The sequence below is a fragment of the Microtus pennsylvanicus genome, chromosome 8 (assembly GCF_037038515.1).
Source record: "Microtus pennsylvanicus isolate mMicPen1 chromosome 8, mMicPen1.hap1, whole genome shotgun sequence".
Classification (NCBI taxonomy): Eukaryota; Metazoa; Chordata; class Mammalia; order Rodentia; family Cricetidae; genus Microtus; species Microtus pennsylvanicus.
Genome location: NC_134586.1, coordinates 34,896,336 through 34,918,767, shown reverse-complemented (window position 1 = coordinate 34,918,767; position 22,432 = coordinate 34,896,336). Strand labels below are relative to the sequence as shown.

The 22,432-nt window shown below is 51.2% G+C and overlaps 1 protein-coding gene across 2 annotated transcripts; it reads right to left on the bottom strand.

Moving 5' to 3' along the window:
- Positions 1 to 1,019: 1,019 nt before the first annotated feature.
- Ssuh2 (ssu-2 homolog) lies at positions 1,020 to 21,507 on the bottom strand. Of its 2 annotated transcripts, none has more exons than XM_075981994.1 (12): positions 21,407 to 21,507; positions 17,556 to 17,654; positions 16,962 to 17,043; positions 15,031 to 15,163; positions 13,873 to 13,933; positions 12,761 to 12,885; positions 11,362 to 11,424; positions 9,726 to 9,811; positions 8,545 to 8,637; positions 7,757 to 7,862; positions 6,938 to 7,048; positions 1,020 to 2,203 (listed from the first exon to the last, which is right to left on the bottom strand). In XM_075981994.1, exons 1-12 carry the CDS (start codon positions 21,465 to 21,467, stop codon positions 2,057 to 2,059), a joined length of 1,167 nt encoding a protein of 388 aa, XP_075838109.1. In that variant the 5' UTR covers positions 21,468 to 21,507; the 3' UTR covers positions 1,020 to 2,056. The 2 variants fall into 2 exon arrangements, with proteins under 2 accessions (XP_075838109.1, XP_075838110.1); XM_075981995.1 differs by having other exon boundaries at positions 15,031 to 15,160.
- Positions 21,508 to 22,432: the final 925 nt, after the last annotated feature.

The following is a 22,432-nucleotide window of genomic DNA, read 5'->3' as shown; positions in this document are numbered from 1 at the left end:
TAAAGCTGTATGACATATGCCAAGGGATTAGCAACTGAAGTTTTGCTTGCCTGCCCTTCACCCACCAAATGCCAATAGCTTGCCACACTAGAGTACGGTGGTGCTCCAGAAGACGTGAGATCTGCCCTGGAGACTTCTCTCTTTCCGTGCCACCGCAAGACTCTGTCCCTAGAGAGCAGCTGCTGCCCATGCCCCAATGCCCTTCAGCATAAGAGTGTGTCCCTCCAGCCTTGTAGAGCTCACAGACTTGGCAGCAGGCAGCCAGAGCAGGAGCCAAAGTCTGGATGTGGAGAGCACTTGATTTAGTCTCAGCTCAGCCACCAGGCTCCTATCGCCTTGACTACCCAGCCCAGTTCCTGCTGGAGTCGCTTTACCTAGCCCACTGTTAACAGTGCTGCTCTCATCAGCCCTACCAGGATGCCCATCCAGACCTCACAAGGTATGACTCGCCCAGTCCAGGAAATAATGAAATAGCCAAACAGGCACGGGGAAATCCAGGGCTCAAACAGTAGCAGAGATGGCACAAACACTCTGCATCCCTGTCTCCCCCATCGCCCTCCCAGGGGCCTGTCCTTGAAGGGTAGGGACACATGATGCAGGTAAGATTGACTTTAAGTGGGAGTTCCAGACGGCCCATAGGGAAACAGGTGTAGAGGCCACTGTTTCTGCTAAGCACCTGTTCTAACTCAAAGACAGGTATCATAAAATGACAATCCTCTGGTTCCTCACAGTCAGGATCATGGTGGCCTTCCGGATCCAGGAACACCTGTCCAAAGCTGAGCCAGCATTTGGGTCTACAGGGAGCTCCCTCTGCCTGCCCAGCTCCAACAGTAGGATCCAGTTCACATCTTCTGATCCCAAACCACATCTTCTCAAAAAGAAAACATTCCGTGAAACCCATCCCATGAGCTCACCACAGGGGTCAGCAGCTAGACCCCACCATTCCAACACAGGTGTGTTTTGGTTTGGTTTTCTGAACTTTGGAGAGAGACCTCTTATTTTTCAATTGAGCACACATACTGGTGACCTTTCAAGTCCTCTGCAACAAAATGCCTGACAAACGCAACCTAAGGAAGGAAGAGTTTATTGTATTTTTTCCTCACAGTTCAAGGGTGCAGTCTGTCACGGTGAGGAAGGTGCGGCAGTGGGAGCATGAGGCAGCTGGTTACATTACGTCTGTGCTCCAGAAGTAGAAGGAGAGGAACGCTGGTGCTCAGCTCACTTTCCCCTTCTTAATTCAGTCCAAGACCCCAGTCCATGAAATGGAGCTATTCACCGCCAAGATGGGTGACATCGTCACCTCAATTTGTCTAATCTAGAAACTCTCTCATGGATACACCCAAAGGTTTGGCTGCTGGGTGATTCTAGATTCTGGCAAGTTCACAGTCAACATCAATCAGCCATCATGGTATCCATGAACGACAGTCATTATAGAGCTTCCATGTTGTGAGGAAACCCAGACTGGATGGGGGTAGCCTGGTGGGCAGCTCCAGATGGAAGTGGCCTTCGGATGACTAGGGCGCCCATCTTTGAACCGCCCCAGCCTTCTAACCTCAAAGGGAAGCCTCAGACCTGGCATTGGTACAACAGAACTATTTCAGCAGTGGCTAAAGCAGTGTTTCCAGCCCAGAGGACAGAAAGCAAAAGTGCTGGGCAGAAGTCAATCTGTAATTACATTTCAACACTTCTATACCTCTGAGCATGCTCCAAGGCTCATAGCAGAATCCAGACTAAAATAGGGATCAGCAATACAAGACCCTACATACAACTGGGGTATTAGATTGGGAGGAGGCAGAGCCCCCACCATTTATGTTACTTCTCTTCATTATTCTACAGGAAGTTGCTTAGGAGAATTCTTATAAGTTAAACATGGGCTCCACCAGCTGAGCCCCATCAGAAGTGGAGTCTGGACAGATGATTAACCAATTGTTCAGAAAGTCTTCTGGAGTTTGCAAGGGCTTGGGTTGTCCAACATCCACCAACACAACTAAACTTAAAGAGCACCGCTGTCCCCTTGTCAGATGTAACCGGTGGACTCTGGGGACAGCTCTGTCCATCAGAGGATCGTGCATCCACAGCAGTATCGCTTGGGGTAGTCAGCCACGTATACCTGGTGGTCGGTGCCATAGATGTAGTAGACAGAAGTCTTTCCTTGGTACCAGTAGTGAACTTCTGTGATGGGGATCAGCTCGATGGTCTGGCGCTGAGGAAACAAACGGCCAAACACAGAGTCACACTCTAGTCTCTCATTTTTTTACGAGGCAGCATCAGCTTCCCCAGGCTTGTGGGGTAACGTGCTGGGTGCACAGGATGTCCGGAGCTGACCATCTGAATTCATCTCCTGCTGCACTCCTATGCTAGTTCTATTTCTGACACTGTGATAAATATCCAGACCAAAAGCAACTCAGGGGAGAATGGGTTTATTTGGGCTCCTAACTCCACATTACTGTCCATCTCATCTCAGAGGGGAGCCGATGCAGGAACTTGAAACAGCTAAGGAATGCTTGCCTTTTCCTGTTTGTCATCCGTCTCCACACTCACACAGCTCAGGACTCAAACCTACGGAATGACGCTGCCCACAGTGGATGGGTCTTCTCATCTCAATGGACACAATCCAAGACAATCCCCCACAGGACAACCTGATCTAAACAAAATCTCTTTGGGAGAGACTCTTCCCAGGTGATCCGAGATGTGTCAAGTTCACAGCTAACTGCCCATCACTGTTCCTTCCCACAGTCTACGCCCTGGGAAAACCGACTTATCTTCAGCCACTGTCTGATATTGGAAGTGAGGCATGGGTATCCCCAGGGGACCTCAAGAAAGCCCCAAGACATTTCCAGAAGCATAAATGTCTCCATGAGCTACTGGATGAGGGTGAAGAACAAAGTTGTTTTCAATACTTTCATATCCAAACCAGCCGAGAAATGTCTCGAGTAGCTTATTGATTTTGATTTTGGTTTTAAGATAAAATGTCAGAGAAATGCCAGCATTTGGTGGATTCTGTGAGGCTTATCTAGCCAGATGTCCCTCCGCCACCACCACAGTTGTGTGTCAGCATAGCCTCAGAGGAGTCTTTCTCAAATGCTCTCCTTTTGGCAGATAGGAAAACAAAAGGCTCATGCGACTTTGGGTCCTGAACATCAAACACTGCAAACCTGGGCCCCTCACCTTAGCAGTCCCCTTGTCAAGCTCATATCTCCTCCCAGCATTCGCCTCTTCCTAAACAGCGCCCCACCCCGCACCCAGAAGAGGGAGCAGACTCTCTATCTTCCACAGAGTCAGTCTCAGAACCTCAACTCCAGCCCCTTCTCTGAGCAGTTAGTTCAAAACTTCAGCTCTGCTGAAGGAGGAAGTGGGGCTCCTGGGGTAGAAGGAGGGGGCCCCTGTCATCTTTAGTTCCTGGTACTATTGGGCTGTTGGCAAGGGCAACCCATAGCTGGTATACAGTTGTGGCTTCTCCAGATGTTAAAGTAGCATGTCCCTGGGGCATTTCTGTGGTCTGCCCTGTGCCTTTGGCTCATGCTGCTTCCACAACCCACTCTCGGGCATAGAATTCCAAACACAAGAAAATGGTGTGACAGCTAGGGGTCAAACCTTCCTCACTCCCTAGAAGCCCTTCCCATCAGAAACCATCAAATGGCTGCTCAGCTTTCTCTTCTAACTGTCCTTGAGTCCCCAAGGAATACTGGGGCAGAGCAGAGCCCTGGAGGAGGACCTAGGAGCATAGGACACTGCCCAGGAACAGGGTTAGAAACTTCCGTGACCCTTCCTGTGTGGTGCTGAGCTCCATTTCTCAGACCTTGACTTTCTTATATGTGGAATGATGTAAGTCTTTCAAAGTTGGGGTGCCAAATGAAATCAGAAAACTAACTCATATTCATCAGCCTAAAGCAATGGCACACAAATGATCATTTTGGAAATCAAAGGCAGAAGCCAAAACACTCCCACCAAAATTGATATGCAAAGCCTTGTAAATAAGGACTAACAGACACACGAAATTAGGAGCCAAGGCTGCTGCTCAGAGGCTTGGGCAGAAGATCAGGAACACTTTGGCTTCTAGACCCTTCTACAAGAAGCAGCAGCATCCCCGCCTCTATCCACTGTGTGCTCAGAAGATCTGGATTTAAGCCCACAAACCACCCAAGCCCTCAGCCCTTCAGAAGACGGTCCTCTTGTAATTGACGGCTTGTGTGTGTGTGCTTCTTGGCTGTACTCCACAATGGAGAGGATTCTAGCTATTCACTTGCAGCTGCTGGAACTGTGCTCACTGTGGTGGCTGCCACCTCCTCATGACTAGATTCCACTCCCCCATCGTCTATAACAAGAATAAAACACTGTCACGGACCACTGGCTCTGGCTCAATCGGGATCAAATCAGGACCAAAGGCCAGTTAGAAAAGAGGATCCCAGATGTGACCTCACCCATTCTGTCCCCTTAAAAATAAAAATACTTTTTTTTAATGTGCACATCTCTTGCCTTGCTCTTTCCAGCTCCAGGATTTTCCACGGTGGATTATGTTGCTTGAGGTTAGCTTGTCATGGGAGGAAGGCTTTAGAGGCCGCACCAGTCACTCATATACCGTATCATTTAGTTCAGCATGTTGTGAAAGGACTCACATTGGCCACTCTGCGAGTATTCCTAAAGCCTCCTGCCATGCCCAAGGTGATGTCCCATCTGGGACTCCTTTACTCAAGCCAGACTGTCACAACAGGAGTAGAGCTATGTTGGCCAGACACTCGTGTCCCTCCCTGGCAGACTATTGACACAGTGGATCCCAAGGAGTCACACAGCAGGTCAGGCACCTTGCAGAAGAGGTGGGTTAGTGATGGGTGGGGCCACGCCTTGACCAGGACCTAAAGTCTGTCGGGGTTCCAAAGGCAGACCTGGAGGTAGAAAGTCATTAGATTTCTCTGTGCATGCCTCTTCCCAGCGTGCTGCAGGGAGTAAATCTTTTTCTGCTTTTACCAATCCCTCATCTCGTTAGTTCACATATGGGGAACAGGTGGCCAAGCCCAGACTGTGGTTTACTTAGGTAACCACCATGGCACTTCACCCAATGCCAAAGCCCTCAGAGACCAGTGGGGGATCCGTCCCTGCCCAATCCCATTTCCTGACAGCCTGCTGCTGCACCCACCCCAGATCCGAGCACCGATCCCTGTAGCCCAGTTCTCTGCAGAGAACTCTGAGGGCTATAAAGCCTACCTTCCATGTCCAGGGCAGATGGTGCCAAGAAGGCAGCAGCCCAGCCTCCTGGCATTGGGGCATGACTGAAGCTCGGAGCCACTCGGGTATCAGACTGGGATCAGACTGAGGCTGCCTTGTAACTGACATGGCTTCCCTCTTAGCTCTTCCCCTATCCTTCAAGCACCCTTTTCTCAGTAAATGACACTCATATATGCATTTCTCGGGGCTGCTCTGAAGAGCCCAAACTGAGATAAGAACCAACCCCATGACTTTTCAGACACTGAGGGTCAGTGGATGGAGATTTAGGTCAAACCTCCAGAGAGTGCCAGAACTGAGAAACAGGTGCCAACTGGGTGTGTCCTGCAGTGTCTAGGTTACTGACAAGGTCCCAAGTCTCCCACCCCAGATCCCCAAAAGCCTATACTAACTTCCAGAATATCTAACAAAAGAACTGCTCCTCTTAAGAAATTCCTTCCAGTCTCTGGGCTTGCATTTATAAGAATAACCCAAGGGCTCAGATTGGACCAGGGGACACCACAGAGACTATTGGCTCAGATTCTTGTTATGATGTTGAAAAGCTGGAAGGTTCCATGCAAATGCCTGGATGATAGACAGTCTGAGAGCTCCCTGCTATGTGCAGACACAGAGCTGAGTAGAGACTGAATCTTCAGAGGGCCACCCAGGTGACCACCTGGCCCTGGAAGACAATGGAGTTTGCAGTGCCTGAAGCTCACTTTAGTCCCCTTCCAGATCCCAGGTAGTCTCAGTTCATTTTAAAGCATGCATGTTTGCTTTCTCTCTCCTTCCTTCCAGCGGGAGAGATGTGCAGAGAACAGGAAGTGGGGCTGGGTCTCATTGGGAAAGATAGAAACGAAAGCAGGTTGTGCCACAGGGTAGCACCCGGAAACCCTTAGCCCACAGCAGCAGTCAGAGAAGAAACCAGCCAAGAAGACATATGAAGAGGCTGCCTCAGGAAGCCCCAACTGAACCAGAATGCCCCAGCTACCTCAGGATGCCCCAGCTGCCCCAGGATGCCGCAGCTGCCAGGATCACATGAGGATGCAGGAGACCCAGAATCTAAGCCCTGCCTGAAAGGCCCAGGTTCCCCATCACCAATCTCAAGCACTGGGTATTCCTTGAGATCAGTACACAGACCCTCACTGAACCAGATAAGCTGGGCAGCGAGCATCATAGAGCGGCCTGGACCCCCGGGGAGAGTGTCACTACAGAGGATCTTTATGTGGAACCTTGGGATCTGAATTCAAGTCCTCATGCTTGAGCAACAAGCACTTGACTCACTGAGCAATCTCTCCTGACCCAAAGAACTCTAGTCTATGGCTATGCCATGCTGCAGAGATGGTGATTCCACTGCCACCTAGTGGCCACAAGAGGAATTTCCAAAATGCACCAGTGCACCGGCCTGAGATCTGGGTACTGACTGGGTTTCTTCCTTCCGGCTCTCTGAATATGAGGGAGTTAGAATCACACTAGGACTCATTTCCTGTGAATGAGTCCCCAGTCCTCTCTCCCAGTGACTGATGGTCCCTCCTGCCTTTTTAGTGTGATATGCTGGCCCCCAACTCCAGCACACTGCCTTAACCCTGAAGTTTCTTGGGCTGTGCATTTCCCTCCCTCTTGATCTTCCGCACCCTCACTCCTTAAGGTAAAGCCTCATTCCCGCCTCTTTTGAGTGACCAGAGAAGCAGCCCCAAGCCAAGCCCTCATCCTCAGTCCTCAGTTCTCCCTGCCTCACCTGCTGAAGGATGCGCGCACTCCGGGAGGCCAGAGCGGTATTGTGCTCCTCAATGCCCCTCTGGGAGGCCAGAGAGATATCCCGCAGGGGAAAGTCCACAATGGGGTACACCTGGGGAGAGACAGAGCACCTCACTTTCTCTTTCAGAGCACCCCCACATGGGCTATGGAAGATCCCAGGGCCAACTCCACTAGGCAGAAGAGTAGGCCCAGAGGGTGATGGGGGAAAGGCTCCGAGGCCACGCAGCAAGCTGAGGGAAACTCTTTAGACCTCATTCATCAGTTTATTAGCTCAGGGCGTCCAGGACAAAGGGGAGGGGTGCAGAGATTCTACACTCCCACCTGCAGCTCATGTTTTCCAAAAGACCCTTTCTGGGGTCCTACTGTGTGCTGAGCGAGATAAAGCTGGGACTAAAGCACATGGGTCATGTATCACACCAATATTGAAGCTTCCCACTGTGTGTCTCAGGGACACAAAATGAACTGCACAGAACCCCAAGCAGCAGGTTAGCAGCTTCATACAGCATTGACTCGAGATCGTCTCCCACGTGGAGACAAGCCCCGCCTCCCTTACAGCTCCTCCTTTAGCTCATAGCACAGGCAACCGGGTGCCCTTTTCCACATCCTCTCAACATCCCACCGCCTGGGCAGGGGGCCAGTGACCTCGTGGCCCTGACACTACACTACACTCACGGTCACCCAAGGGCCTCATCTCTGTCTGGGCAGCTCTGTCCCCACCATACACATCTGCCCTAAAGCTCACAGAGGATCAGATGCTCCAGCTAGTCTTCAGGATGCCAACTTCCTTGCACCTTCTTACCGTGGCATTCTCGTCCCTGAAGAGGTTTTCTCCTCTGGCTTTGGCAAGCAGCTCCCCGGGGCAGTGGAGGTGGTGTGGGGACACAAACTCAAACAGGCTGTTCTTCCTGGAGGAGGGAATGAAAGGGAATCGGCCCCACCTTCAAATCACTGATCATCACACCTAAGCAGGGTGGTAAAGGGGGGCTGGAGCTAGTGCACAGCCTCTCTAAGCTCAGGGCCCTGGCCTGCAAGGAGTCAGTCCCCATGTACCTTTAGTTGCCTACCATTTATCCAGGCCAGGGACAGAACATGGACTTTGTAATAGGAGAACATCCGTGGCTGACCACGGATACATGCACACGGTTTTATCCTGGGCATCAGCGTTCATGGGCCCCATGGCTGCTGCCCCGGCAGGTGATGATGACAATGTAAACTCAAAGCTAGAGCCAGGATGATAGCTCAGGGGGTGAAGGCACTTGTTGCCAAGCCTGGCAAACTGAGTTCAATATCAGGATCTAATACGGTGGAAAGAGAAGCGACTCCTACATGAGGGCCGCGGTACCCAAGTGCCTTCACTTGTACGCACGCACTTCCACATCTGAGCATGCTCACACTCACACAAAGTAGTAGGAGTAGTAACTTGAAAGATGAGAATAAAAGTAAGCTCAGAGCCAAAGCCACTCTGCATTCTCTCCAGCCACCGCTGCTCCCTCCTGGACCAGGGAGAAGCCCCCAGGAGGAGGAGGTTCTCTGTATCCGCAACAACCCCCCCACCTCCTCCAGGCCTGGCCCCTGGGTGTCACTTACCACATGATGACCAGTTGGACAAAGTGCTCCAGCTTCCTCTCTCCCTTGCAGGTGGCACATGTCTTGTTCCCCCTCCCAGAGCAGGTGCTGCACCTGTGGTCACAGATAACAGCATTCCTGTGTCTCCAGAGGCCCCTGCTCCTAACCCTCTCCAATAGAAGACAAATACCTGCCCACTGTCACCCTCTCCCTCCTCTGACTGCTGAGCTAGAGTAACCCCTTGGGAGTCTATCCTCTCCATGCCCAGGCCACTTGGTTCCGCGGCTTTTTGTTCCCACCCTCTGTGGCCAGCTTGGGGTCTCAGCCTGGCTGATTACCTCATTCCATCTGTCTGGCAACCAATACATGGACCCAAGTCAATACGAGGAGAACCACCTTACAAAGTTTTGGGAACTCTTCAGAAGAATGTCCCTTCCCAGTGGGCTACTTAACCTGGTCCCCTCACCACTCCAGTTTGGTGACACTATTTAAGCACCTGGATCTAGCCAGACCTGATACCATGACACAAATATCTTCTTAGACTGTACTATAAATGTACTCTTTTGCCACAGCCAATTTTAACTGGGTTGCTGTACTTGAAAAATGAAATAAATGAATGTTCTAACCCAAAGACATTATTCACTAGTCATGGTAGAAGGTACAGTAAACCTTGGCCAGTGAGGCTCAGCCATTAACTAATCTAATTTTAAACATTTTCTCTCCTTGTAGTTTTCTGTTTCCCTTCCACAGTTTATACATATTGAGAGGACATGAGTTCCAAGACATCATAGCCCACTGTATGCAAAGCCCCAAGGGCAGAGATGGAATGTTCTGGGTTGCTTAGTCGGTCCACCGACTTGCTAAACAGCTCCTACAGCTAGGCCCTGCTCTGAGTTATATAAAGAATGCTTTGCCCAGAGCCTGGGCTCAGAGTTTAAACTGGCCCTTCCCGCTGGTGTTCCTTAGAGTGCCTCTCCACGCCCCATCTCCTCACGCGTGCATACTTTTGATGCATTTCCTGAAATGCCAGGCCCTGAAACAAGCTCACCCACACACGAAGTCCAAGAGCACCCAATAGCCACGGACTCTGGCGGTACAGTGATGAGAGGGTCAGTGACCCATGGCCTTTTCAGCTGCGCAGTGACCAGAAAGAAACCTAAGAACAGAGAGCCTCCCCCCACCTACTGCAAACACACTCCTACCTGCGCCTGCCGGATCCCGAACACATATGGCATCTCCGGGGCTGCCTGGCCTTTCGCTTGGTACCACTGCAGGACGAACACCTCACCTGTGGACACGCCCAGACTCAGAAGAAGTCTCTCCCAGAAGCAGTGCCCAAGGCCATCCTGGGACCAGCTTCCAACCCAGCCCTGTGACCCTGACCCAGGTCTCTTCCTCCCCTGGGTTTGTGGTTTGTGGCTTGAGGATTGGTGACTTTACACCACGCAGGGCACAGGGTTCCAAGACTTCATGTCCATAGATCCCTGCTTCTTCTCTCTGATTGGACCCTACTCCAAAGCCCCAAGACCTGCCTCCAACCAAGTGTCTGGAAGGAGCCAAGAGTACACAAGCTGAAGTCCAGGGTAATGGCGGGTCATTTTTAGGAAAGTACCCAGGGGTGGACTCCTGATGTTCAAAGCAAGAGAGGAGGAAAGGAGCCAGCCAGGAGGAAAGAACAAAAAGATCACAAGGAGGTGGGCCAGGAGGTGGAGGGGTGGACTGCAGAGGCCCCAGGAGGCAAATGGCAGGAGGACACATGGAGAGGAAAGAAAAGCCAGGGGTAGCCCACTGGGACCCATCATGAGCAAGTGAGAGATGAGGGCCCAGAAGGCGTCTGAATGGGGAGAGAGGCATGGTGGTACAGCAAGCAATCAATGTATGTCTGATGAGCAGACTCAAATAGTGAGCCTTGGCTTGAACTTCTAGCCTCCAGAGCCAGTGGTCTGGCCTCTGTAAACCCAGGATGTCTTAGTGTGCTGCAGCAGCCTGGGCAGATAACCCTAGCCTTTCTACCTCACCTCCCAAGCCTTGTGAACTTCACCTCTCTGCGTCTACTTCCCTGAGCTCATGGCTGTCCTCCACAGAGGGCTCTGTCTCGAGTGACTGGCCTCACAGTCAAGCAACCATCCACCATCTTGGGGTGTTCAGTTGTACCCCCTTTGCAAAAGTTCATCCAAACTGAGATTGTTGACTGTTTACACCCCCTCACAGAGGGGTGGGGAGGGTCACAAGAGTCTCACCTCAGTTCCTGTCACTCTCCACTGCCTGTTATACGCAATTCTGCCTCAAGGAGGTGCTAGAGTATCTAGGTCTGGGAAGGGGGACTCCATCTATGCTGACAGTTACCACATGCTGGCTAAGGCATTTCAGAGCCAGCGTGCTGAGGGAGGCACATCCACACCCTTATAACCAACCCTCAGAACCCCAAAACACTCATTGGCTCTCCAGAATAAGCTCAGGTGGAATTGTGCCTGGGTCTGCAGTTGGGACCTTGGGAAAAGGGACAGATGTTGTTTTCATCTTTCTTTGGGAAGGCATTTTAGCATGGCCCTAGGACCCATTCTCTGACGGGGCCCAGCCCTATGCAGATCCTCAATGCCTGTGACGAGGAAGAGGAGAAATTCCTAAACTGCACCATCAAAGCATGAGTGAGGGTTGCTGGAGGCACCCATTCTGACTATCCCAGTCACAGATGGGAAACTGCAAACTTAGAAAGGGAAGATGATTCACTGAGGTGACACCTGGTGCAAGAAGCCTCTAGATCCTGCCCCGCCATCCCTAAGTCCACCCCAACACCCACACAGGATCACTTACTCTTAGGGCCCACCCATGACTCACCATGCCGGCCCCGTGGCAGCCGCTGCACTTATAGCGGCCACGCCCGTGGCATTTGTGACATTCCTGAAAGGGAAGAGTGCTCCTTAGGTGGAGATCCCTAAGCAGGACCAGGCAGCATACTCTCAACACTGAACATAAGCAGAAAGGGCCTGGAAAACTCAAAAGCCTCATGCATTCTCCTTGGGAGAAAGGAGGACAGGAAACCCTGGATGGTTTTATTCTCCCAACCCTAGACTACCATGGGAAATATCAGGGGGAAAGACCCTTCCAAGTGGCTGGAGACACAAAGAGGTTTTGAATGCCAACCCAAGGTCTCAGGTTAGAACATCCCCGCCCAGCTCAGGCTTCCCCGGGTGCTAAGATGCGGATGCTGTGAGCCCTCAGCTAGCTAATACTCTAGCTTCCTGTCAGACTAAACCACAAAGGCTGTCTTGCCTCAGTAACCCACTCACGTGGGTCTTGAGAACACATGAAAGGGACAACGCTTTTGTGAAAGGCAAGGAGTAAGCTGCTAGACTCTGTCGCTAAATGGAAATAGTTTCCATGTTATCCAGAAACGAGCGAAATGCTTTCGTGACCCTCTTCAGCTCCTCTGTGTCTGGTTACTTTGAGGACTCAAGGAGTCAAATTACATTCTTAAATCAAGTGTTAATGAGAAAACAGCCAATTGTCAGATAAGAGAGAATGGGGGTGTCAGTCAAACACCAGGTTTCCACACTTCCTGCTAAGACAGATTTCTAGACAGCAGACATCAAAACTGTTCTCCTACTGACTTCCAAGGAAAAGCTCAGTGAAGTGGGGGGGGGGGGGTGGATTGTACGCTTGTGTTTACACAGCTCATATGGAGGCCAGAGGTCTTTTAAGTGTCTGCTTCGGTCACTGTCCTCCTTACTTTTTGAGACAAGGTCTCTCTCTGAGCCTCCAGCTCACCACTTTGGCCAGGCTGGATGGATGGCCAGGGAACCTCAGGGGTCCTCCTGTCTCTGCTTCCCAATGATGGGGTTACAAGTGCAAGCCCCCATACCCAGCTTTTTACCTATGTGCTAAGAATAAAAACTCAGGCCCTATGCTTGCTCAGCAAGTCATTTACCCGCTGCATTTCAGAGTTGAGCTCGTGCCAATGTCATTGAGTCCTCCACTACTTACCTTACTCTCAAGCAAAAACCAAGCAAGGAAGCATGCATACACACAGTTGCCCTAGGAATGTTGTCACTTGCTATATCCAGCTGGTGACGGCACTGTCGCCTCCCTAAGACACATGCTGTTCTTAAGTTGGGTTTTATTTTTACCACAGGCATGGCCTACTAGGCTGGCCTTGGGAGCAAGCCTGGTAAAGCACAGAGAAGGAAGGTGAGAAACAGATTTAGTGAGCAATACGGATGACCCACTCAGCTGTTACCTTGACCAGAGAGGAGTGAGGCACTTGGAACTTTCTGGTGTCTTCCTGAAACATCGGAGGCACCTGGACCTTCATGTCCCAGAGCCTGGGAGAGGCACCTCTCTGCGGTCCATCCACCGAGTGGTCTGACACAGAAGGGGTCATCGTGAGGACCGCAAAAGGCACCAGGCATAAACCTTTGTTTTTCCACCAAACAGCATGACTCCCCCTCCTTGGTGTGCACATCATGAGCTTGGGTTGCAGAAGAGTGGGTACAGGGCTCCCCTGCTTTCTAAGGTTAAGCATTTTGGACCTGGGTTTGAATCCTGGCTCCTCTACTTCCCAGCTGTGTAACCCTAGGAAAGTGATTTAACCTCTCTGGAATTTAATCATCTCATCTCTAGCACGGGGATAAATAATGGGCACCTAGCACGTAGGATTACAGTGACAATTAAAGTGAAGCTTGTGTATAAGATGTCTGCACAGGATGGCAACACTGAAGGACCAATGAGCAGGAACCATCACTACCATACCCTCTAGCCCACTCCCATCCTCCTCTTCCAGACAGCATGCTCTCACACTGAAAACCCACATAAAGGGCCTGGAAAACTCAAAAGGCTCGTGCATTCTGCTTGGGAGAGAAGAGGAAAAAGAAATCCTGGAAGGCTTCCTAGAGAAGGTGACACCTGGTTGGGTTTTGAAGAATGGACTAGAGATGGACAGCAGAAAACAAAAATCATCCCAGGAAAAAAAAAGAGAGACGCCTCTAGAGCACTCCAGAGTGCAAGGTGGGAGGGCACAGTTCGTGAGGAATTTAAGGGTCTAGAAATTTAGGGGTGTTAGTTAGGTGGATGTCCAAGCCCAATGCTGTCTTCACAGTCAAAGTCAACCGCTAGGCTTTCCTTAGCTTCTTGCAAACTGCTTCCCAGGCAGAATCACCTTCCAGGGTCAGCACTGGGGAGTCACTAAGATAAAAGGCATCCCACTGTTTTATAGTAAGTGGGGAAACTGAGACACACACACACAAAGACAAACATCAGATTCAGCTTTACTGACTGAACCAAGTCCTGAGATGGTCCCGCAGGCCCAGCCTTGTCCCTTCCAAGCAAACTGGGTCGAGACAGTTCACTCACTGGTAACGGGCTGAAACGTCCACTCGCTGCCCCGGGATTCGCTGAAGGTCTCCAGGCGATACTACAGACGAGAACACCAGTGCATCAGTACAGATGAGGACACCGGTGCCTCGGTACAGATGAGAACGCCAGTGCACCACAAGCCGCGCCAGCCATTCCTGGTGATAGCACTCTGCTGCAAAAGGATGATGCTTCCACCCGCATGGGTTGCTGGGAACAAAAGTGTGACTACCGCTGCCAGGACCCGGTGCAATCGCAGCTCCCCATGAAGTTCCACATAAGATCCATCTACAGGACAAATCCTGTACAGGGCAATACTAGCCCATGGTCCAGGGAGGCCCCAGGTTCCCTGTTCTAAGCACTCCCTGACTCATGACAAGGTCTCTCTCTCTCTCTCTCTCTCTCTCTCTCTCTCTCTCTCTCTCTCTCTCTCTCTCTCTCTCTCTCTGTTGTTGGAGAAAATAAAGGCTTAGAGAGGTCAGCTCTTTGCCTAGATCACAGGGCTGCAAGCTGGTCCCTTCTTTCTCTACATCCAGGACCTATCCACTCTCATGAGCTGACTTCCACTTAATTGTGTCTTCTTGGAGTAAAAGTTTGACACTAGCAAGTATGCCCTAAGATTCTGTTTCAGGGCCCCACGTGTGCAGGAGACCAAAGCACCATCTATGGTCTGAAGGTCAGAGGTGAGATTTCCCCAGTTCCAAGGCACTGGCATGACTTGGGAGACACAGAAGTCTAGGCAGGGTCAAGGGAGTAGAAGGTCTCTTATCAGTCTGTGCCTCACGGAAGTGTGCAAGGAGGCCTAGGCTTCTGGTTGACAAACCTAACTTCGAACCCTAGATCTACCACATCTAACCATAGGTGTTTGGTCAAGCATCTCAGCCTCTCCTAATCCCCAGTACTGGCTCCGGACTCTGTGGACAACTCTGCATTGTGATGGACAGTTCGCCGTGGCGGGGTGGGTGTGGTGTCTGACATGGTCTTATCTGCTTTTCACAATACCTAGTGCGCGTGAACTTGTCCATCACGATGAGATTCCTATGTTCTGATTATTAGATACAAAATCGGGAAGTTGTGGAAGAGACTGTTTGCATGCACCCCCAGCACCAATGCCCCCTTGGCTCAGTGTCCCCAGGCCCCCAGGTATGGCCTCCCTACCCTGCAGAGGGTTTGCTGTCTCAGCTCCTGGATGATGATGTTGCCAGCAGCTGCACTGCTGTAGCAACACTGAGAGTTCACGAAGCTGACCAGGGCCTCCCGGGCCACCTCCTCAGTCACCACAGGGACTCTGCTGGGAAGAGGACAAAGGAGCAGAGGTCTGGGAGGGGCCTGTGGGCTCGCCACAACTGGTCCCTTAGCGTGTAGGGCAACAACACTCAAGCCCGAAGAGCAAAGAATCCAAGGCCTGACTGTGCTAAGGAGTCAGTGGGGGAGATATCTAGCCAAGGGGACCACGTGACAGGGTGCTCAGGGTAAGTAGGACATTCTTGAAGGCCTAAAACCCACAGTAGCCCAAGTATGGGGCCTAGGAAAGAGGACAAATTGTGAATTTAAAAAAAATAAAAACATCTCCTGAGAAAACCAACTTAAAGGGAGGAAAGATGATGAGAAAGGACTGACAGTTTCCATGGTCACAAATGAGTTAGGGCTGACTGTCTCCATGGTCACTTGGCTCCATGCTTCTGAGCTCACAGTGAGGCAGAGCAACATGGTGGGAACCTGTAGGGGTGCATAGAAGCTGCCCTGGAGGACAAGAAGCAAAGAGGACAGGAAGGAGCCAGGGACCTTCCTCCTCCAATAAGATCCACCCTCAACAGTTTCCACCGCCTCCCAAAAGTCCATGCAGCTGTGCTTCACAAGGGGTGAAACCAACGACAAGGCTGGTGCCCTCAGGATCCATCACTACTCAAAGCCCTTCAGTGAGGGGGAAAGCGGGAGATGAAGCCTCCGGCACGAGAGCCTCCAGGCTATCTCATCTTCAAACTGTAGTAGATGAATGGTCCTGCTTCTACAGGTGTGGGAAACTGAGGTCTAGAGATGCTGCTACTTCATCCTATGGAGGTAGAAACAGACTAAATGACCTCAAGGACCCGGATCTTTGTCAGAAGAGCTGTGAGCATGCACGATCACTAACTGAGGGCTGGTCCCCAGGCCACAGCCTGAGTGTGATGGAGTGGGTACTCTCCAGCCCCTTCTCTGGAAAAGCTTTCTCCCTGAGATCCAGGCACCTCCTTACTAATGTCATACCCTAAAACACCTCAGTAAGGAGCCTTCTGCCCTTTACCTCCCTCCTTCCTACATGCACAGTCTCCCCGATGCCTGGAAAACCATTTTCTCCCTATTCCTAAATCTCACCACTCCCAGCACAGCCAGGCCTGGCATAGGGTCCTAAGTGAGCAACAGAGCTAGCCACTCAGTGTCACATGGGTTCATGCTAGGGCTGAGATGCAGATACAGAACAGAAGTGTATGCACACAGAGTGACAGGGACTCTGGAAGACTCCTTTAGGCAGGCCACATGCTGAGCCGCAAGGTGCATTTGGGAGGGGGCCTCACCACATCCCTTTGGCACAGAGCTGGCTGGAACCCAGAGCTCTGTGACAAGTTTTCTCGAAACAAAAAGGGTATACATCCTTCCCTCTCTGCCGCCGCCGCCAAGATAGAGATTGGGAGGGTGGGGTGGAGGACTTCAGCAACAGAGAACCAGAGTCAATATTTGAGCAGCATGAGCCAGACAGGCATGGGTCTACTGAGCTCCGCAGTGGCAGAGCAAAGGCTGCCATGGACAATGTACACACATATGACTGTGCCTGGACTCCAGTATCACAGGACTCACAGAAAACAGCCTAGGGGCTGGGTTTGACCCAGAGGCCAGAGTTTGCAAAGCCCTGATACTGTCTGTGGTTTCCACTGCTGAAGAACCCAACACGCTGAAGATTCCCAGGCCATATCCCCAGGGAGATCTGGTTCAGTGAGTCTGGAATGGAGTGTATCACCAGAGGGTATTTCAATGGTGGAGGCAGGGTCAGAGCACTCCAAAGAGAGTTCCCATGGGGCAACAGGAGCATGTGGAAATGTACTGAGACTCACCTATGCTCCAGGACTGAGGACCAAGAGGCAGGCTCCTGGGACCTTCCCAGGGACTCTAGGGATGGAAAGAAGACCTGTCCTCCTAGAGAACAGGGAGGGAAGACATTACCTCAGTTTAGAAGAACACGTGTTGATGCAGTGAAAGAAAAGGCTGGCCTGGTGCTAGTTTAAGGTTAGCCTGGGCTACAGAGTGAGTTCTAAGGCCAGCTTGTGCTATTAAAGAGAAAGGAAGATGAGGAGGAGGAGGAGGAGGAAGAGGAGGAGGAGGAGGAGGAGGAGGAGGAGGAGGAGGAGGAGGAGGAGGAGGAGGAGGAGGAGGAGGAAAAAGAAGGGGAGAGAAGAAAGAGGAGGAGGAGAGGAGAGAAGTAGAAAGGGCTGGCTCCAGCAAACAGAATAGGAATTTTAAGACCAGTATCGTTTGGGTAGCAGAAGGTTCAGCGTCACAGAACACTGCCTACTCTCTATCAAATCCCACTCCCCACACTTCTCAATGCCCTAGGAGAAATGAGAGCTATCTCAGCACTGACCTATCTACCCCCCAACCAGCAAGAGCCCCTGAAAGAAGCTGTAGAAACCATGACCACTCTGACTCACCGCGCCCTTGAAGAAGCCAGTCATAGCTGGGCAGTCCTTCCAGGAGCTCATCAGGGGGCGCCACAGGACTCTCAGCCTCAAAACTGAGGTCAGCCACACCTGCCATAAAGACACCAAGAGGACAGTGCCAAACTTTGTAGCAGCCAAGGAGATGGGGCAGAATCTGCAGCGAATTCAGGGGAAGCTGAAAACCGAGGGTGGGTACACACAAAACACCTCATTCTTTGGGGAAGGCGCCTCTTCCAAACCCTGGATTGGGCTGAGGGTGTGACATAGTGATAGAGAGTTTCCCCACCACACACAAGTCTGATCCCCACTGTAGGACAAACATCAGAGAACCCTCTAGATTGTTACTTGTACCAAAATTAAATTGTATGGCCCATTCCTTCTAGGCTAATATAAATGGTGAGCAGAATGCTAACCAGGTCTCGTGGTGTGGGAAGTCCTTCTGTATATGTGTTGCTTTTATTGGTTAATGAATAAAGAAGATGCTTTCGGCCAGTGGTTTGACAGAATATAGCCAGGCTAGAAGAGATAGAGAGAGAGAGTAGGAGGAGTCAAGGAGAAGTCACGGAGCTGCCAGAGGAGAAAGGTGCAAGCTGCCAGCTGGAACCTTGCCAGTAGGCCACGAGCCTCATGGTAAAATATAAAATAATAATAATGGGTTAACCAAAGATATAAAAGCTAGCTAGCAATATGCTTAAGTGATTGGCCAAGCAGCAGTTTAAATAATATAGTTTCTGTGTGATTATTTCGGAAGTTTGGGTGACTGGGAAACGAACAAGCAGCCTCCGACTACAGTATCGCTCTCCAGGAGAGCAGCCAGGTTCTCCTGGAAGGGAGGGCTTAGGGTTGCTGAAGATTGCAACATGTGGCTGGGGACAGTGACGGGAGAAAAAGAGAATGTCATAAAGACTGATACTCCTCCCTGACACCCTCCAAGTGAGCAAGGCTCTTCTCTAATAGTGAGACAAGCTACCTGTATCGCTAATCCTTCTTCTCAAGGCAGAAAACATGCAGGGGTGGGTTTGTAGCTAAAGGCAGTGCCCTTCTCAGTGGGAAGAGGGTGGCAGTGATACCAAGTGGCAGGGTCCCAAGCTTTTCGAAAGGTTTTGCTTTGGATGAGTTCACTCCTTAGCTGCCAGAGTCAGCCACTGTCTTCTATAAAGAGGTAGGAGAGAGGTGTTTGGACTCCATAGGCTTAACAATCCCAGTCTCGCTTACTGGGCGTCACTGCTGGCATGAAAGCAGCCGCACCTTGACAGATAAGTGTAGCTTTTGTAGGGAGTGAAGTGGGCTTCCGGGTTGGCTGCTAAGCTGTATCTTGCCACCTTCCTTGGACCCTCACAAGCCAGTTGATGGAAATAGTCACCTGTACGGAAGGGCCCTCAGAGGGTCAGGAAGGTGGAGGCTGGAATGGGGGTTTTTCTGAGCCAGGATTCACATGTGGCCATCCATTGTCATTCCCAAGAGCTCAGTAAACATTAAAGTCAGTGCTGAGTATATGCCAATCCAGAGTCAAAGGGATCAAGGGCCATCATGGCTGTGTGTGGTTATGGTCCTGGGCTCTCCAGCATGCCTGCCATGCCTTCCCAGGTGTCACACAGATCGAAACTGACACCCACATAATGGGACCGTGTGTGACAGCCTCCGGCCCTGAGCCTGGCATATAAAAGCCACTCTCTCCCTGGGCTGATCTTGATGTGTGTTCCTTTAAACTAGAAAACAACAAGGAAAATGTCAAGTGTAGCGAGAAAGGCCACTTCTGTCTCCTGGGATGGCCCTGGCTATCAGGCAGCCTTGGGTCAACTAGGGCACCAATCTCCATCCCTTGAAGGGAAGACAGAGAAAGGCCACGTGGTTGCCGTGACCTCCTAGAGACCAAATAAAAGGGACAGGATGGTGGGAAGAATGGAAGGTGGGTGACTCAAGCCCCATCCATCACCCTGGAGTGACCCTGACCTCTGGGGCTGTCCTGGTACCTCAGTGCTAAATTTATACCCCCATTCCACCCAAACAAGAAAGGACTCCAGGCTGACCCCCAGAAGGGCACATTTCCTGTACCACGGGAGGAGCACAGCAGAATTATGGCGGTCACCTACATTGTGCCACACTGTCCCCAGGGCATTGGGGTGAGTTTGGGGGCACCTGTCTGGCTGAGCACCTCACCCTGTTGCACATGGCACTGTCTAAGCTCACACAGAAGTGGCCTCCCCACGCTGCGACTGCTGCATGTTCCCACTCGTGCAACAGCAAAATGAGGCCCAGAGGTTCAACCTGAGGCCACCACTCCGCACAGGCAGAGCAGAAAGAAGTGCTCATAGCTCAAGCCCTGCCTCCTTGTCCCCAGGGCCTCAGCATCTGTCTCCAAGTCCCCAAGTAATCTGCTGCCAAGATTTGCCTTGCAAAGACAGATGCTTGCCAGTCACAAACTAATTTTCTTTTGCATGAAAAGAATGGTTCTTGGTGAGGAAAACACAGTTAAGAGAGAAGCCCTCTCATCTTTTCTCTTTCCCAATGTTATTCTCTCTGGCTCAGAACCTTCTCTGTCTTAACGGGATCCCAGTGGTATCCTCTCCAGAGCACCAGGATCTCAATGCACACCTACCCATCACATCACACGCCACTTCTCATCCCCTTCCATGCATGGGTGCTCCTCTAGAATACTGAGAAGAGCAGGCATTCAGTAGGCACATACAAGTGTTAGGTGTGCAAAGCACCCCATGTGTGCATGAGTGTGTGTGTGACTGGATCGTTGCTTAAGCTTTAAAGAGACATTCAGACCTCTCTTCCTCCAGTTCTCCTAACACCTCCCCCTCCCACCCCTAGGTCCCTCGGCTCTCTGTTTCAAACCATACAGCCTTGAAAAATGAAGTCCAAAAAGTTTGAGTGGGCTGAGCTGAGTCACCCAGCAATCTGGAGGCAGAGCTTGGATCTGAATCCAGACCCGACTTGCTAGCCTAAACAGTGGGAAGGGACGTGCCATCTGTAAACTCCAAGTCTGCTAAAGAGCCACAGCTTAAAGAAAAAAGATGTCACTGGGTATGAGAAGACTTTCAGTCCCAGGGTCCATGGAGATATGCTGAGCTCACAGACTTCTCTAGGATTCCCAGAAAAGTGACAACCTCCTCGTTGCCTACCTAGAAAGCAATTCAATGACACTGTACCCATACCCCATGGTCCCCACACTCAGATCTCCTGGTCCAATTTCCTTTTACACATGGAGAAATGGAGGCTTGGAGACATTAGGTGTCTTGGCCCAAGACCACACAGTCAATCTAACTCGGAGCCAGGATTTGAACCATATCCCCCAATTCTCCACCTGCTGCTGCCCCGACCACCACTGCGTTGCCTGTACCAAGTCAGGAAGCAAACGTTCTTTCATGTAAACATAGTCTATTTCCTCTGAAACCTGTTTCCTTTCTTGGGTTTTAAGCGGCCCTTAGGTCCCATTGTATTTCTATCCTGCTAATGACAGACGGGTGACCAGGACTGTGACAGGCAAGAGGGTGTGTTAGGAATGAGACAGAAAAATCCTGAGGGTCAGGCTTCTTTTTGGCTGGATTAGGGGAAGAGGGAGGGTCACTATCACCTGGAGAAAAGAGAAACAAACATGGACAGGGCATATAATAGGAAGGGAGATGCCCTTGAGGCAACTGTGGCATTCTGCCCATTGCTCTAAAGGATATAATAGAGGGGCTATTGGCTGCCACCATCTGTCTTTCCCGAGCAAAGAAAAAAGGAAGGAAGAGATATCAAGACAGATGCTAAAGGAAGGCAAGTGATGTGGAGCCAGATCTCGTCCAGTGCTGGCTGCAGAGGTGACCCATTCCCCCCTAGGTTCTACTCACTGTCATCCTCATTCAGATCCCGGTCCATGGTCAAAGTGTCCAGCCAAGTGAGAGTCTGCATTCCTCAGAGCTGAGGTTCCAATCTGAGGGACTACCCTCGGCCCCTCCCAGCCCATTGTTACCATTTTACACATGGCAGAGGCAAAGCTGCCACGCATCCGTCAGAGCAGAGCCCCGCCCTATGTCCCAGCTCCTTGAGTGTCCCACAAGAACCTTTAATTTGCCAAGCTAGAGACCTGGGTCCCTGCTGCACTCTGTGCGGGGAGCTTACATCCTGCCATTGTTCCCAGCTAGGATTCGAACTCTCTTCTGCCTGACACAAACCCAAGTAGGCCACTCCATGCACTGGTCAGGGGCAGGCTTTTACATCCCAGAAAAGCACAGGGAGCTGGCTGACAACCACAGGAGACTGCCCCTCATCGGAGAGATCACATAGGTGCACTGGCTGGGATCTCTGAAGTCTGGGCAGCAGTCTCTTGTGTCCTTGAAAGCTTGGAGCAGGAGAACACACAGTACATCACAGTCAAAGCCGGGTTCCCACCTAGGGTGTGTGGGTCATCCTGATACCACTCTACCTATCTATGGGGTTGTTTGGGGAGGTGTTCTGGGGCTGGAAGCCAGGGCCGCAGGCATTTGAAGCAAAGCCTAGCACTGAACTGAGCCTCAGGTCTGTCTGAGTTGTATACGTCTGTGTAAGTTTGTGGGTGGGTGGGTGAGTGGGTGATTGTATGTATGTATGTACGTATGTATGTATGTGCGTGTATACACAAATGTGGTGAAGGCTAAGGACCATCTCTGGTGGACAGCCTCAGACACTGTCCACTTTTTGTTTGAGACAGTCTGTCATCGGCCTAGAATGTCACCATGCAGGCTAGGCTGGCTGGCCAGGGATGCTCTCTCTGCCTCCCATTTCACCATCACTAGAGTTACAAGGTCACACCACGACATCTGGGGATTGAATTCATCTTCATTTTTACACAGAAGTGCTTTACTGACTACGCCATCTCTCTAGCGCCCTCTGTAGAC

What these genes read in the sequence shown, in the direction of transcription:
- Ssuh2 (XM_075981994.1), bottom strand. Translation starts at nt 21,467, where the DNA reads ATGCAGACTCTCACTTGGCTGGACACTTTGACCATGGACCGGGATCTG. An exon ending in GCTGCCACGGGGCCGGCATG is followed by an intron (nt 9,812 to 11,361) that starts GTGAGTCATGGG and finishes GCGTGTCCACAG; the next exon opens with GTGAGGTGTTCGTCCTGCAG. An exon ending in GTCCAACTGGTCATCATGTG is followed by an intron (nt 7,863 to 8,544) that starts GTAAGTGACACC and finishes TCCCTCCTCCAG; the next exon opens with GAAGAACAGCCTGTTTGAGT.